Raw genomic sequence first — 15,243 nt, 5'->3', positions numbered from 1 at the left:
CATTGGGACTGAGGAGCCAGAGGGAGCATTTGCAGGATGGGACTGGCAGCATATAGCCACACACTATCTGACCCCACCTTGGGCTTCTTCCCTGTAGCTGCTGACTCTGCCCTGTAGGCTCTCAGCCAGCTGGCTGGCAGCAGCTGTATTGTGATGTTGTAGTATGAATTGGGAGTAACTGAATTCATGTCTCCTCAGTTCTTCTCCTGAAGAACTGAGGATTAAAATAGCTAATAGTCCTCCCCAACTTAATTTAAGAGAACCAAAGCCTCGTCTCTGACTGTCAGACATAGAGCAATCCTGAAAAGACATTTGGTCACTACATTTATGTAATAAATGAGATACCCACTCCACTTCCATATGCTATCGCAGCCTATTGAGTATGCAGTGGAGAGCCCTAGTAAGAGAAAGTTTTGTGGGCAGTGATGTGAAAGGTTCAGCAGGAAATCACAATACATGGTGTCCTGCAGAGAAGAATTTTGCAGAATTGCACAGGGAATGTGACACTCTTCAGCACTTATCCCTGGAAACAAGGGCCACCAATGCATTACTCCAGTTTTACACATAACTGGAGTAACACAACAGTGAATCAGCTCAAAACAAAGGGATCACTTTGCAATGCTAGAAGTTCTGCTTTGCCCCCCCTCAATGAAATATCAATGAGACAAATAACATCTTTGATATAAGACACTGCACATTAAAAGGGTCTCACAATTAACATAAAAATCATGTTAAATAAATTCCTTATCTGTGTTACTAATTAATCAAAGTATTAAAAGTCTAGTTTAATGTTTGCCAGGTATGCAGTTTATTTACTTTTTCATTTTACTCCCCTTAGAAAACGAAACTAGACTGGGCAGTTGCCCTTTAAGTTCTAGTTTTGTTGCCAGTCTATTTCAGTTCCTGGATTTTGTGGACTAGCACATGGCCATTTGAGTTCCCAGTGCTGAAGGTGGTTGAGGAAAATATATCACTGAAATTCCAAAAAACAAAGGCTGAAAATATTTCCATTCACTTGAAGAAATGCTGACCCCCTTTTTCTGTTAAATCTAAAGTTTGGACCTAAAATTAGCAGGGTGTTCTTTCAATCCCCAATTTTCCTTCCATTCCCAGTGAGGTTGTTGTACCTACTAGTACTGGAAAATAGCTACTATACATAAGCGCACACACAACGAAACTCCTCACAGTGACAATAGTGAAAAGACTTGTGTCTTCCACTAATGTGGAATGTGCCATATGTGGTCAACAATGGGCTGCAAACTGCCCATACATTGGCCAAATTCACTGCTGTCTTAAACCGTGCAATTCTGTTGATTCCACTCATGTCAGGGCTGTATTTGGCCCTGCTGTTCATCAAATCAGACAAACAAAACAGCAGGTTCTCCTGGTAATTAAACTCATTGGGCTAGATCCTTATATGGTTTAAAATGTCATGGCTCCAATGATATCAATGGAACTATACCAGTTTACACCAGACGAGGTTCTGGTGCATTAGATCAAAGAGCAGAATGAAACCATACCACAGAACAGCAGCAAGAACACGCACATAACAGAATAGATGTCCTCACCAATCTCCAAGAGTAACAGGCATCACACACCATCTGGTGGAACTTAGAACCCCAACACATGCATCTGCCATAGCCCAGCAGTAACAGCACTGAGGCTGGCCGTTAATTTTGCTCTTAATTAAAGCACATGCATACTCCTTCTCTTTAATTCCAGCCGCCCCCACCCCTGAATTATTATTATTATTATGCACAGCACAGTCCTAGAACTGACAGGGATGTTTGTTAAACATAATTAAAGATATTAATTTTGCATGGAACAGAAGCCACAGAGCCAAGAACTATGCTTCCCCCCCCTCAAATCTCCCATTAGAAAATTACCTTCATTAGCACCGACTCGCTGAGCTTCTCTCTGTTGACAATTTTTATCGCGACCTTTTGACATGTTACACAGTGAACCCCCAACTTCACAAGCCCTGTAGGAGAAACAGAGAGATAGAGAGAGAAAGATGGTTAGAGACATCCCCTGTTAAGCTCTTTGCTGGTAGCATCTTACATGGCAGTTTGGCTATTTATATGCAAATGTTTTTCCATTAGTCCTTCTTACTCCCAGGAAAAAAAACCCCTGTGAATAATGAATAAACTGCAGAAGATCCTGCAGCACTAGGACTTAACCCATGTCTACACTAGGAACGCTTTGAGAGTACAGCTATATCAGTGTTATACTGGCAAAGCACTTCTAATGCAGACGTAGCTTATACCAGTAAAACTGAGCTTTTGACAGTATTGCTTATTCTGGCCCCCACTAAGACAAATGAGCTATACTGGCTCAAGAGCAGCTCTTCCCATATAACTGTGTCTACAGAGGGGGCTTTTGCCAGCACAGCTATATCCATCGGGGATCATACCTCTTCACTCCACTGATTAATGGAGCTGTGCTGGCAAAATTCCATAGTGCAGACCTGGCCTAAGATCACTTCCAAATTCTCCCAGTGCTGCCACAATTAATGGGGCTGTCATCTTTCTATTTCAGTCTCTCCTGCCGGACAAATGGACATCATGATGCAATGTTATCACAGCATGCAAAAGCATCAACATGTTCTGATGCAATGTTGAAACCCACTGATGGTTTCCTGTCCCAAAATAATTTTCAGGGCAGTTATATGGTCATACATGCAACAGAATGAGGGAATCCTTCTCCGACCATTTATCTAGATGATACCACAACATTTGGGACAGAGACAAACCTAAACGAATAAAAATAAAACCAACCAGTAACTGGCACTAGGGATATCAATAGCTATTACAGACTATAGGTCAAATTCTTCTCTCATTTACAATAGTGTAAATCTGGAGTAACTCCAATGAGATCGCTCAATTTACACTAGTGTTAAACTAGCATCTGTCCCTTTACCTTTCAACTTCCCTTCCATAAAGTACGGTTCTGCTCTGAAGGGTAGCAACATAAAAATGACACCTTCTTACTCAACAGATCTACTTCCTGTGTGTATTCAGTCAGATCTGCTTGCCTTTAGTGACTAAAATAAGTTTTTGCTGCTTTTTACTCCCATCAGCACTGCAGAGCCAACACAGCTGCAGGAGAGTCTGTTGGATTCTATTACTTCTTGTGCATCATCAACAGAACTGTCTATTAAGTTTGAATCAGTGAGACCTGTGCAACCAATGGCACTGCACAAAATGGAAAAAATCCTGCTTAATTCTCAGAGCCCAGACTGGGGTTTAGAGTGAGGAGGAAAAAACCCATCTTTTTTACTTATAAGCTGAATATAGTGGATTTGGATCCTTGAGAGACAACGAACATTGGGAGGCCTTTTCACATGGCAAACCACACATCCAGATGGACTCATATTAACCTGTGTCTCAGAAAGATCTGGCCCCAGTGGAGTGAATGGGGGTTCTACCACTAAATCCAATGGTTTGTCCTCAGATGTATGCCTACTTTTTACATCACTGTAAACCATCCTTTGGAAACTGTGAAAATACCCTTATTTATGCCCAGGAAATGAATCCCACCCGCCTTTCTAGCTCCCTCCCTCTTCTGCACTGTGTGCCAGGTTTGTTGGAACTTTCTCTTCGCACACCACACAACCCGTGTTCAAACTCAGCTGGTCAAGTGCCGGCACGGCACAAAGCACTTTTACTCTTCAGCCATAGCATAAACAAGTCATAGAAACGAAGAGCTCAGCAATGACAAACCCATTTGAAGTTAGGTCCAGCAACAGCCTGCCCGCTGCCTTGGGCAACTCCCTGCACCCAGCTGTTCTAGGACCGGACCACGTGCCCGCATCTAAATTCAGTCTACTCAATAAATTAACGGCATTGCTGGTGCACAGCTCTCACAGCAGTGCAATGCTACCATTGCTGCTCCTCCTTGGCTCCACTCCTCTGACTGGACAGCGACTCCTTGGCACTAATCACTTGTGGCTATGCACAGATTTACTCTTTGTCCATCGCTTTCCCCTGGCCTCCGACGTGAGGCAGAGCTCTGAATGTCTTTTACAAAAAGAAGAAGTGCATCACGTTTGCATCAGCCTTAACTCTTCCCCCCTTGCCCCATACTAAAATACTCTGGCTTAACTTCCAGTTGTATTCTTCGTAGCTGGATTCCCAGCAGCCCCACTGTTGCAATGGTACAGCACTACATGGCTGCACCATGCAGAACGCCGCCTGCGAGAGGACAGTGAAGGTGACAAAAGACTAACCTGAAGCAGTAGTGTTCTCCCCTAAGGTACTATATTGAATTGCTGGTACCTTAGATTGCAGGATCTGAATTCAAATGTGTTAACAATTAAGGATGAGGTGGAGACTACTAATGTGTAACTGGAAAGTCTTGGAGATGTGAGTTCCCTATCTTTATCCCACACATGGGTAAACGTGTGCCACACATCCAAGTCTGGAGATTCTTAGTAAGCAGTGTCTGTTGGCCCACATGTGCACAGTTGCTCTCTTTGTGCTCCAGACAGAGGGCATAAGAGATAGTACAAGCCGACACCTCTCCATTTCCTCCTCTTACCACAAATCAGGTAAGATCCAAAGCAGAGCGGAAGGTACAAATAGGAACCACGCATCTCAAGAAGTTCCAGTTACAGGTAAGTCACCTCCATTTCTTCTTTGAGTGTTGGTCCCTGTGTGTAACTGACAAGCAGTATACAGACTGGGGATGGGTGGGTGGGTGCAAGGGACTCCCTGAAAGGGGAGAAATATATAACAGAACGCCACTCATCAGTGTCTCATTGTCCAGTGCCTCTCCCTGGCCACGAACTTGTCAGACAATGTCAAAAGCTCAAGCTTAACCATTGTGTCTACCTCATTAATAAATGTTAAACACTGAGAAACACTACATGCCTTGTAGAAACCAGACAATGAGCCTGATTGTACTTTCACACTGGTTCTACAATGGGTTAACTTCACTAACTTCAAGGAATTTCTCAAGATTTACATTGGCGTAACAGAGAACAGAATTAGGCCTTACATATTTGAGATCACTGGAATTTCTCTCTCCCTCCAAGCCAAATTTAAAAAATACAAATAAAGGAAGGTTGCCCTAGTGCTGCTTGTCTTGTGCCTGACGTGCAGGTAGAGAGAGGACGACATTCTCAAGGGCTCTCAATCCAGCACCTTTCTCCAGCCCCAAATTCGCTTAACTGTGTATATTTGAAAAAGAAAAATTAAACCTTTCCTTTGGATTTTTGCTTGCCAATGTCACATGATGGCTACGAGCAAGAGACACTTTGTGTGTGTGTGTGTGTGTGTGGCCTGTTAGTGGCTAATCCACGTAAAGGATAAGAGCCTACTACTGCTAGTAGTTAAGCAAGTTGCTCTTTTAGTTCAAGCAGTAAAGGCTTTGGAGCTGAAAAGTCCCGGCTGCTATCCTTCCTGATAACCCATAGTGGGGAGTTGTTAAACAGAGGTGGATTGTAAGGGAATTTGAACACCTGTGCGCTTCAGATGTTTAGGATGAGCTTCTTCTGCCACACAGAGTGTGTAATGTGCTAGGTGTGTTATGTTTCCTTCTAGTGGCTAGTCTAGGGGATAAGAACCTAATAATGCAAATCAACTAAAGGAGTTACTCCTGTAGCTGAAGTGATAGAGCAGAGGATCCAGGGTTCCAGCCTTCCTAATAGGGCATGGCAGAGGCGTTGTTATAAAAGCCCTGGATCGGTTCCTCTTCGGTTCTTATTCTACAGTAAAATTAGCTAGCTCTCAGGCCTCTGAGTTAAAGAAGTTCATTAATTAAAAATCTGTTTGTACAACACTTCTGGAGGTGCAAAGCGATCCATACATTCTGGCCAGCCACTGGTGTAGCTCCACCAGTGCAATCCCTAAGGTAACAGTATGCTGTAATTTGCACTGGCTCAGCTTATCCAGGATTTAAACAGAGGCAAGGTGCACCTGTGCAAATGATGCCTTTGCCAGTCTACCTTTAGGGTTTGAGCCAGTGCAGCTATACCAGGGGCAGAAACCCTCAGTGTAGACTAGTGATCAGTGTTTTATTTTAGAGCCCCTGCAGGCAGAGATCACTGGGAATCAAGCAAATGCAAATAAAAGGTTTACATAACAATTCATCTGAACATCCCACCTCCATACTTTGCTCCCTCCTTTCTCACTGCCAAAGGGACTTCCACTTTCTATCCCAGGGTACCCCATGTGTATCAACATCCAGGGTCTACAAAATGGGCTGCTACAGATGAGGATATGATATGCAGACAGTTGACAATTTGTCAGTCTTCCTTGGGCCTCAGCTTCACTAGGAATGAAGCACTCTAATTTCAGGTTGGGGGAAAAGGAAGGGAGTGAGGAGAGCTATCATCACCTTTTCATTTATAATTAAAAGCCAGAAACTGAAAATTCATAAGAGCACATTGCTGTTTTCCACCAAACAGAAAGAAGGAAACCCACCAATGATACAAGGGAAAGGCTGACATGAGAAAAGAAGAGTGAGCGGAAATATCTTTGCCCTTCACGTCCTAATGCTATAGTGTCCTACTGACAAACCTATGGTTAAATCGTAAGCCTAGGGGTGAACTTGAGCTGCTAACCGGAGTTAAAAGCTGAGATGCTATGTCTTCTCTGCTATTCTAACCTGAGTTAGCTAACCCGAATTAAGAACACACTTTCTTTTTCAGTGTACACAAACCCATCTGTATGGGATTTAGTGTAGTCAGCTGTCCCTTGCTGTTCAATCCAGAGCAGGATTTAAGGACAACTTAGGCCTGATAGCCTGACTTCAATGGGAGTTTTGTCTGAGTAACATATCAGTAAGAACCTTCAGATTTGTGCACCTTGCATAGTGATTTATATCAGTACAAAGTGAGTATAAACCCTCACCAGTTCAGAATGATGATTTTTGCACAAGTGTAAATGATGACACAAGGTGCAAGGCAGTGGAAAATAAGGACCCCTGTGTAATGTGTTAACCTAGGAGCTAGTGAACCAGAGAAAAGCACAGGGTCTTTCTGGGGCCATTAGCCCTATTTCTGTCTACTGTGAGAGACACTCCAGGAGTAATAGGGCAGTTATTTTTTCAGTCCTATCCAAACCTTGGCCTCTCCTGAGGATGCCAACAGAAGACAGATTATCTTTTGGGAAGGGTTCAAGTAAAGATCATGAATCAAGAAGTAACGTTGTCCTTTAAATATTGTATTTATGGTACATTCTGTGTTGATGCACATGTGTTCTCCCGTTCTTCCAGTGTTATAGGAAATTTCATGTGTGTTTCATGGTTCTGATTTTTTGAAAAACTATTATGTAAATGAGTGCATTATAAACATAAATAGCAATTTAGTTAAATTATGCCCTACTAATTAGGGGAGATGTGTTCAGATTTCTGCGAACAGAAAATGAATCAATGTTATATTTGTAAATACTGATAATTGCCTGTTATAGGAAGACGACTGGGTCTTGAACTGCTGAAAAGATTTTAAATAATTTGATTCAAAAAGATGGCCTATAAAATGAACACTGCATACTGTCCATTTCTGGGAATCTAAATTGCTGTGAGCATGGGGGACCAAAGAGCAATCCCCATTTAGGAGCCAATTCTGGGAGCTGTTTTAGAAGCCCGCTCGGTGACCTGTCTGCCCAATTTGTTTTTAATGTTTTTTCTAATTGTTGGGAAATGTCTCAGCCTATACAGGGCATTATTGCACCTTTTAAATCTTTGGTCGAGATAATCAGCTAATGATGAGCATAGCTTCCCCGAAGTCAATAAAGATGCGCCGCCCATTTATATCAGCAAAGACTCCATATGTGCATATTTGTTTTTAATATCATTTAATTTTTTCAGAGCTTTTGGACAGTTTGGTTTATTTAGATCAGTGCCATTATATCCAGTACCAAGTTAGTGGAGAAGAAAGGGACACTTTAAAATATGGCCATATAATACTTTAAGTGCAAGCATTCTTAAAATTAACAAGTTTATTATTAACTGCCAGTAACCATCTCTCTAGTGGCAACTAAGTGGATAAAATGCTTTTTTGTGCTAGATAATTTCTGGCATATGAATCGGCACAAATGCTGTATAGTATATTCAGAGAAGCAACACATAAGCAACTTTAAAGTTCCTGGAAACTCTAAATGAAACGCCAAAGCCCAAGAGCTACTTATGGCCACAGGGTTGAGCACTTCATGGCTGCTGGAAACAGAGTCAAATTCCAACCCCACCAAAAGCAATGGCAAAACTTAGACATAACTGACCAAAACCAGCATGTCAATACTCAGTTCTTACTCAGGCAAAATTCTGCCTGACTTCAATGGGAGTTTTGTCTGAGTAACATATCAGTAAGAACCTTCAGATTTGTGCAATGTGTCCAGAAAGGAGCAATAGAAATAAAAAGTTCTGGTCATTATTAAATGCTCTGGCGTCTACTTTAGAAAGAGTTATTTGAATGTTGAGAGGCTCCATGCTATTCCATAGCGAGAAGCACCGGTGGTCTTGCTCAAATCCATATGGGACATCTATCAGTATCTCAAAGCTCACACAAATTCTGGCTCAGTTACCATTCTCTGCTTTGGAGAAACCCAAAGACTGGAAAAAGGGACTCAAGGGTTAAAAACAATCATTCAAATTGCTGTAGATAATGAAAATCAGGAAATGCTGACACTAGGATTGCCAGAACAGTGGGTCTGCTCACTGCCCTGCCTAGTCAGCAAAGGCAGCAGCCAGAGAGGCCCTGTCTTGTACCTTATACCTAGCTTGTACATCCTGGGCATGTGGGATGAGAATGAGGGAAGAGAATCACGAATCAGATCAGATGAATGGACTAAGGGGCCCTGGCTACATTCCAGACAATAGTATCCTGCTCATTTGAATTATCACTTAGGAGTCTGTCCAGACTAAAGATATTGCTCTTGTTTTAATTTAATAAATTAATAAACTAATTGCAAATGCTAATCTAGATACTCCAGGACACAGATGTTTGTGGTTTACCTCAGGGCTCAGCCTAGCACTGGCAATGAATTAGTCTGAGTTAAAACTAGAGCAAAAACTACATTAGTCATACCCCAGTTAGTCCTATTTTCACAGGGGCCTCAATATGGCTCTGAAAGTCTGCATGTGTATGTGTGTAATCACCTGTGTATGCACTTTTCAGCACTAAAACCTGTGCATATAAATGACAGAATTTACATACTCATATAAACTGGGATTTGCGTTTGTAAATCCTATCAGATGTTCCTGACTAAAAAGTACACACACAGGTATTTACACAGATCTGCATGCCCCAAAACAGAGCACTTCTGACAATGAAGTCCTAAAAGCAGCAAACAAAACTATTCACACACAGAAGAAGCTGGGGAAAATGTTTATAAAATGTGAGATTTCTACCCCTCACAACAAATATCTTTGGGGTTAAATCAACTCAGTTACACCAGATGGCAACACTGACTTCAATGGAGTCACGCAGGATTTACACTGATGTAACAGGGATTAGAATTTGGCCCTCAGCGACTCAATTTCCACAACTGTAAAATAAGGATAATACTTACTTACCTACCTTGCAAGGATTTTAGGGGGATTAATTGATTAATCCTTATGAAGAACTTTGAAAAAAATCTAAAGCCCTGTGTAAATTCTAAGTATTATTACTAGCAAAACTGCATCTAAAATACAATTCTGAAAAGAAATATCTATTTCATTTCTTGTTAGCAGCTCTGTCATAAATATAAAGGGAAGGGTAAACCCCTTTGAAATCCCTCCTGGCCAGGGGAAAGCTCCTCTCACCTGTAAAGGGTTAAGAAGCTAAAGGTAACCTTGCTGGCACCTGACCAAAATGACCAATGAGGAGACAAGATACTTTCAAAAGCTGGGAGGAGGGAGAGAAACAAAGGGTCTGTGGGTCTGTCTATAGTCTTTGTCGGGGATAGACCAGGAATGGAGTCTTAGAACTTTTAGTAAGTAATCTAGCTAGGTATGTGTTAGATTATGATTTCTTTAAATGGCTGAGAAAAGAATTGTGCTGAATAGAATAACTATTTCTGTCTGTGTATCTTTTTTGTAACTTAAGGTTTTGCCTAGAGGGGTTCTCTATGTTTTTGAATCTAATTACCCTGTAAGATATCTACCGTCCTGATTTTACAGGGGGGATTTCTTTATTTCTATTTACTCCTATTTTTATTAAAAGTCTTCTTGTAAGAAAACTGAATGCTTTTTCATTGTTCTCAGATCCAAGGGTTTGGGTCTGTGGTCACCTATGCAAATTGGTGAGGCTTTTTATCCAACATTTCCCAGGAAAGAGGGGTGCAAGTGTTGGGAGGATTGTTCATTGTTCTTAAGATCCAAGGGTCTGGGTCTGTAGTCACCTAGGCAAATTGGTGAGGCTTTTTACCAAACCTTGTCCAGGAAGTGAGGTGCAAGGTTTTGGGAAGTATTTTGGGGGGAAAGACGCGTCCAAACAGCTCTTCCCCAGTAACCAGTATTAGTTTGGTGGTGGTAGCGGCCAGTCCAAGGACAACGGGTGGAATATTTTGTACCTTGGGGAAGTTTTGACCTAAGCTGGTAAAGATAAGCTTAGGAGATTTTTCATGCAGGTCCCCACATTTGTACCCTAGAGTTCAGAGTGGGGGAGGAACCTTGACAAGCTCCTATTTCATTCACCACGTTTTTCTGGTCCGTAACTTTATGGTTCTTCACAGTACGTTTCCTACTTTCATAGCTGCATTTGCAATAAGTTTGTGTCAGAGCATCTTGCTTATGGAAATCAATAATTGTCTTAATTACTCGGTCCCCTCATTGAGCAGATGTTTATTTTTCTATAGCAATTGTTATCTCTAATTATTGTCTTTAAAATAAACACAGTCTTATATCAAGTGACATACAAATTATATGGTGTCAGTTTATAACTGGAAGTGGGGGTGTGGTGGTTTAATCTATAAATCTAAACAGATGTGGATGGAGGTACCGTGCCCTGTAATGAAGTAATTTGACCATGAGCTGTTCTACAAAGATTCCAGGGCTGGAAGGCTGTTCTAAGGAGCCTGTGCAATAACTGCTTCTAAATTGAATAAACTGTAATTACAGTAGAAGTAAAGCCAGCGTTCAAATTTTCAGCATGAGCATGGAGGGAGCAGCTCATCAGTGCCAGGATTCTCACTTCCTGGCTCAGAACACAATGGGGAGGCATACATCAAATCACGACAGCCTGGATTCACTCTCTTAGGGCTCAGAGCCGGGGGTGGGCGGGGAGAACACACATTAGTTCACCAGTGCTAGGTTTCACACTGTGTGCCGTGGAGATGATGGTGGGATCATCCTCCGAGCAATGCAGGATCAAGACACAGAACTGAGATCAGCTCGAGTGATTTTTATCTTGGTCTCTTGCTTACAATATTTTGCATAGCAGTACTTCTTGCAAACTCTTTGTGTCAGCTGCACGGAGTAGAGAACGCGACTGAGGCGTTCCTTTGACATGCTGCCTTCCTCGACTTACTACACACATGCACATGTCCAAAGTCTCCCCTGGGAAACCAGAGCCGAAACCTCAATGGAAACATTGGTGCCACCATTATTAAAATGCTTTTGTTTCACCAGGTGGAGGGAAAAAAAAGCCAACCTAAACAAGTTGAAGTTTCTTGGGATTTTTCAACAGCTCGTGACTTCCTACCAGCTGGGCTTTTATCTCAGAGCAGCTCTCCATTCCCTCACAAAACACTTGGGGAACTACACTTTGCTGCCACTGGAGAGGCACAGGTGGCAGCTCCAGAAGACACGTGTGAAAACACCCAGGCAAAGCTCCTCATGGACTAGAGGAGAGGACAGTGGCTTCATTTTTTAATTAAACAGATATAACAACATTACAGAGCTCTTCATGGCTGCAATAGTGAAAACTGCCTTCTTCACAGCTCTGGATGAGCCCTGGGAAAATTCTGCCTCTGACCCCAATCTGCCAGCCCCAGAAGCTGAGAATCTGTGCTCCTCCTTGAGGAAACCTCCTTGAGATCAAAGTCCACCTTCAGAGCTCATTAATCCATTACCAGTAGGTGCCAGAGGGCAGCTATTCTCAAGCACAAGGGAAAGTGGTACGAGGTACAGAAGAGCCCTGACTGTCTATCCCTCATAAGATAACTTTTAAAAAACATGTCAGTGTAATTAGGTAGCATCTGGGTAATGAGCCATGTTGTCCTACCTTGGTCTAGTGATCCACTGAGGAGGATTGATGCTCTAACACAGTGGTTGTCAACCAGGGGCCCGGGGCCACAAGCAGGTTTCAGGGGGGCTGTCAAGCACGGCTGGTATTAGACTTGCTGGGGCCCAGGGCAGAAAGCCAAAGCCCCACCGCATGGGGCTGAAGCACAGGGCCGATTGCCCTGCCACCCGGCGCTGAAGCCTGAGTAGCTTAGCTTCACGGGGCCCCCTCTGGCATGGGGTCCAGGCAATTGCCATTCTTGCTACCCCCTAATGCCAGCCCCGGCTTTTATATGCAGAAAAATAGTTGTTCTAGCATGGTTAGCATGGACCGGGGATCCAGATCCTAAATCTAGGCCTGATCCAGCACCCACTCATGTCAATGGAAAGCCTCCCACTGCTGTCAGTGGGCTTTGGCGCAAACATCTGTTGAGAACACCACAGTGTGGTCCCCCAGTTACTGCCAGGAGACCTGGCCAAAGAAGAGAGAACTCAGCTATTTGTCTTATTTGTATGATTATGATTAATGTGTCTTTCCAGACTCACCTATCTTCCATCCACACTTTGTCCCTTTTTACCCTGTGCTCTTGAGCATAAGGGAGTAGGTGTGTCAAGGAGACTGAGGCTTACTATTGGTCTGTGTGGATGATTACATCTAGCGCTCAACGTAACTCAGTACTACCCATCATATTAGCTGCAGCTTAGTTGAACGGACAATTTAAGGGCCATGCTTGGGACAAAGAGGTGAGATGCACCAGGTTTACCTGGTAGGAGCAAGCTGGGAACCCTTCAGCATCCCAGTAGCCTGTAATAATATATGCAGGTGTTTTAGTCCATTAGCAGATATTCCTTTAAAAGGATTTCCCCAACCAGTGGGGTTTATGTAATCAGTGTAGGGAACCTTCACAGGTAATTATCTAACAAGTTCATCTCACTGTCAATTTCACCAGCCTTCCAGGTTCAATTGCAGCACAGAGGGAAAGCCTGGGCTTTAGGGTGGGATGAGTTTGAAAAAATAAGAGAAGTGCTTGATCATCATCCATTTCCCATCTTCAGTCTCAGGATCCCAAGTTCCTAGAGAGCAAAAAGCTGCCAGTAATGGATGTGCCCAGGTACACTGCAAACAAGGTCTGAAAATTATCTATTTCCCATCTCAAATTTTCAAGGGCCCTCATCTTTCCAACCACAACTAGCTGGGCAATTTAAGAGTATAATATTTATTATATGCATCAAGCATAAGGCTCAAACCTCATGATTCAATGTCATCACACACAGATGTAATATTACGTTATCTCAGGGTCCCAGGACAAAGAGGTTGCAATCTAAAAGAGAACCCTATCAAAGTTTCTAGGCTGAGCTCTTTTTTTTTTAAAGGAAGGCCTAAAGTTCGGCCCCCAAACCCTTATTTAGACCATATTTAGCCACCAGTGACTGCAGCATCCCTCCTCAAATCCCACCTCTTTTAAAAGGGACTTATAGTCTGTAGTCACTTTCACACTAAATAAATACATACAATAAATAAAAATGAAAGTATAGCACATACACAGAAGTGACAGCCATGTGACGTACTGAGGAACCACATAATATATTGCAAAGTCATATGATACATTTATTTACCATGAACCTTTGATCACTTCACATGCCCTTTACCCATTAATCTGACTCCACTTGGATTTAGCATTCTGAAGCCATGAGCAACTTCCAACAGCTGGATTTTCCCCCCTCCCCCTAAATTACCCCTTCCTGAGGCCTAGAATTGCCAAGATTCAATCTTGCACAAGTGACTGTTTTTTTCCATACCTAAAAATGTCATCACTTTAATGGCTAATACCTTGTGGCTCTATAGAGCTGGAAACAGGAGGATGATTACCAGCTTCCCTAAGGGACCTGACACCTCTTCTTACGTAAAATTGTCCAGAGAGATCAGCCTTTACAAGTGTGACATTTTTGAGATATAGAAAAGTTACTTTGGGTGATTTTTAGACATTTAGAGAGGTTCCTCCGAGTCCTACACAGCTGAACTCACAGTAACTAAGGCATCTGGGTTTATCGGCGGAAGGCGAAAAGAAATAATCCCAATGCAATTTTGAAAACTCTCCAAAATCTTACTAAAACTACATATGTGGTATATAAATAATACATGAAGGCATAGGTTGATCATCATTCATTTGAGATAACCTGAATAATTCAGTTGTGGCTCGGCCACTTGTGAGCAATGCACCCATCTCAAACTCAAACCAATAAACCCTTTATAGCACATTCGGCCTAGGTGTTATGACAATACAAATAAATAATGATGGTAACCCCCTAAGACTATAAATTAAATAGCACAATGTAAGGAAAATCTTTACTATCACAGCCCTCTAGACACAAGTATTAGTTGCCTCAGTGACTGCATCATTATATTGTCTTTTTCTCATTCTTCCCATCTCTGACTGCTCCCTGTATTGTTATCTCCTCCTTTTCTTGACTTGTCTTAGGTTGAAAGCTCTGTGGGGAAAGAGAATCTGCCTTTATTTGTTTTCTGGGGCACCATGTAATCATATGGCTGTGTAATAAAATAATAATAATAATAGAAAATACCAGACTTTGCCTCTGACTCAGTTTGGGACCTTGAGAAAGTCATTTAATTTTTCTGTTCCTTAGTTTCCCACCTGTAAAACTGGGATAGCAGTATTTGTCTATCACAGAATGTTATGAGACATAATTAGGGTCTGACTCCTGTTCTCACTGAAGACTACAGGAGATACAGTGTTTGCTTCAGTGGGATCAAGAGTGGGGCTTCATGTTTGTAAAGTTTACAGTGCTGAGTCAGTGCAAAGTATTGTTGTGTAAAGTATTTACAATGAGATGCACAATCAGTACAGCCCCAATTCAGTAAGGTACTTAATTGACTTCAAGGGAGCTACTCACATGCTTAAAGTTAGGCACGTGCCTAGGTAACTTGGTCAATCAATGCCAAATCAGGAAGGGAGTAGGAAAGAAAAAAACCTGGGATTAAAACAGAACTGGCTCTTTAATGTATGTTCTACTTTCACTTTAGTTCATTCTAAGATTCCACAACCTGGAGAGTTTTCTTTAAATACAGCTGCGGAT

General features: G+C 42.3%; 1 protein-coding gene across 11 annotated transcripts in view; it reads right to left on the bottom strand.

Moving 5' to 3' along the window:
- The window catches only part of BRSK2 (BR serine/threonine kinase 2), a 485,481-nt gene that overhangs the window by 260,245 nt on the left and 209,993 nt on the right, over positions 1-15,243 (bottom strand). For 10 of the 11 annotated variants that reach the window (XM_073347213.1, XM_073347209.1, XM_073347212.1 and 7 more), the window contains exon 2: positions 1,887-1,981. In XM_073347213.1, coding sequence (XP_073203314.1) covers positions 1,887-1,981 — 95 coding nt within the window. Of the gene's footprint in view, positions 1-1,886; positions 1,982-2,413; positions 2,436-15,243 lie in introns of those variants that run through there. The other variant, XM_073347211.1, reaches the window with a different exon arrangement.

The sequence above is a fragment of the Lepidochelys kempii genome, chromosome 6 (genome assembly GCF_965140265.1).
Source record: "Lepidochelys kempii isolate rLepKem1 chromosome 6, rLepKem1.hap2, whole genome shotgun sequence".
In the NCBI taxonomy this organism is placed as follows: Eukaryota; Metazoa; Chordata; order Testudines; family Cheloniidae; genus Lepidochelys; species Lepidochelys kempii.
The sequence above is the reverse complement of the archived record's forward strand: the minus strand, read 5'-3'. Positions and strand labels throughout refer to the sequence as shown.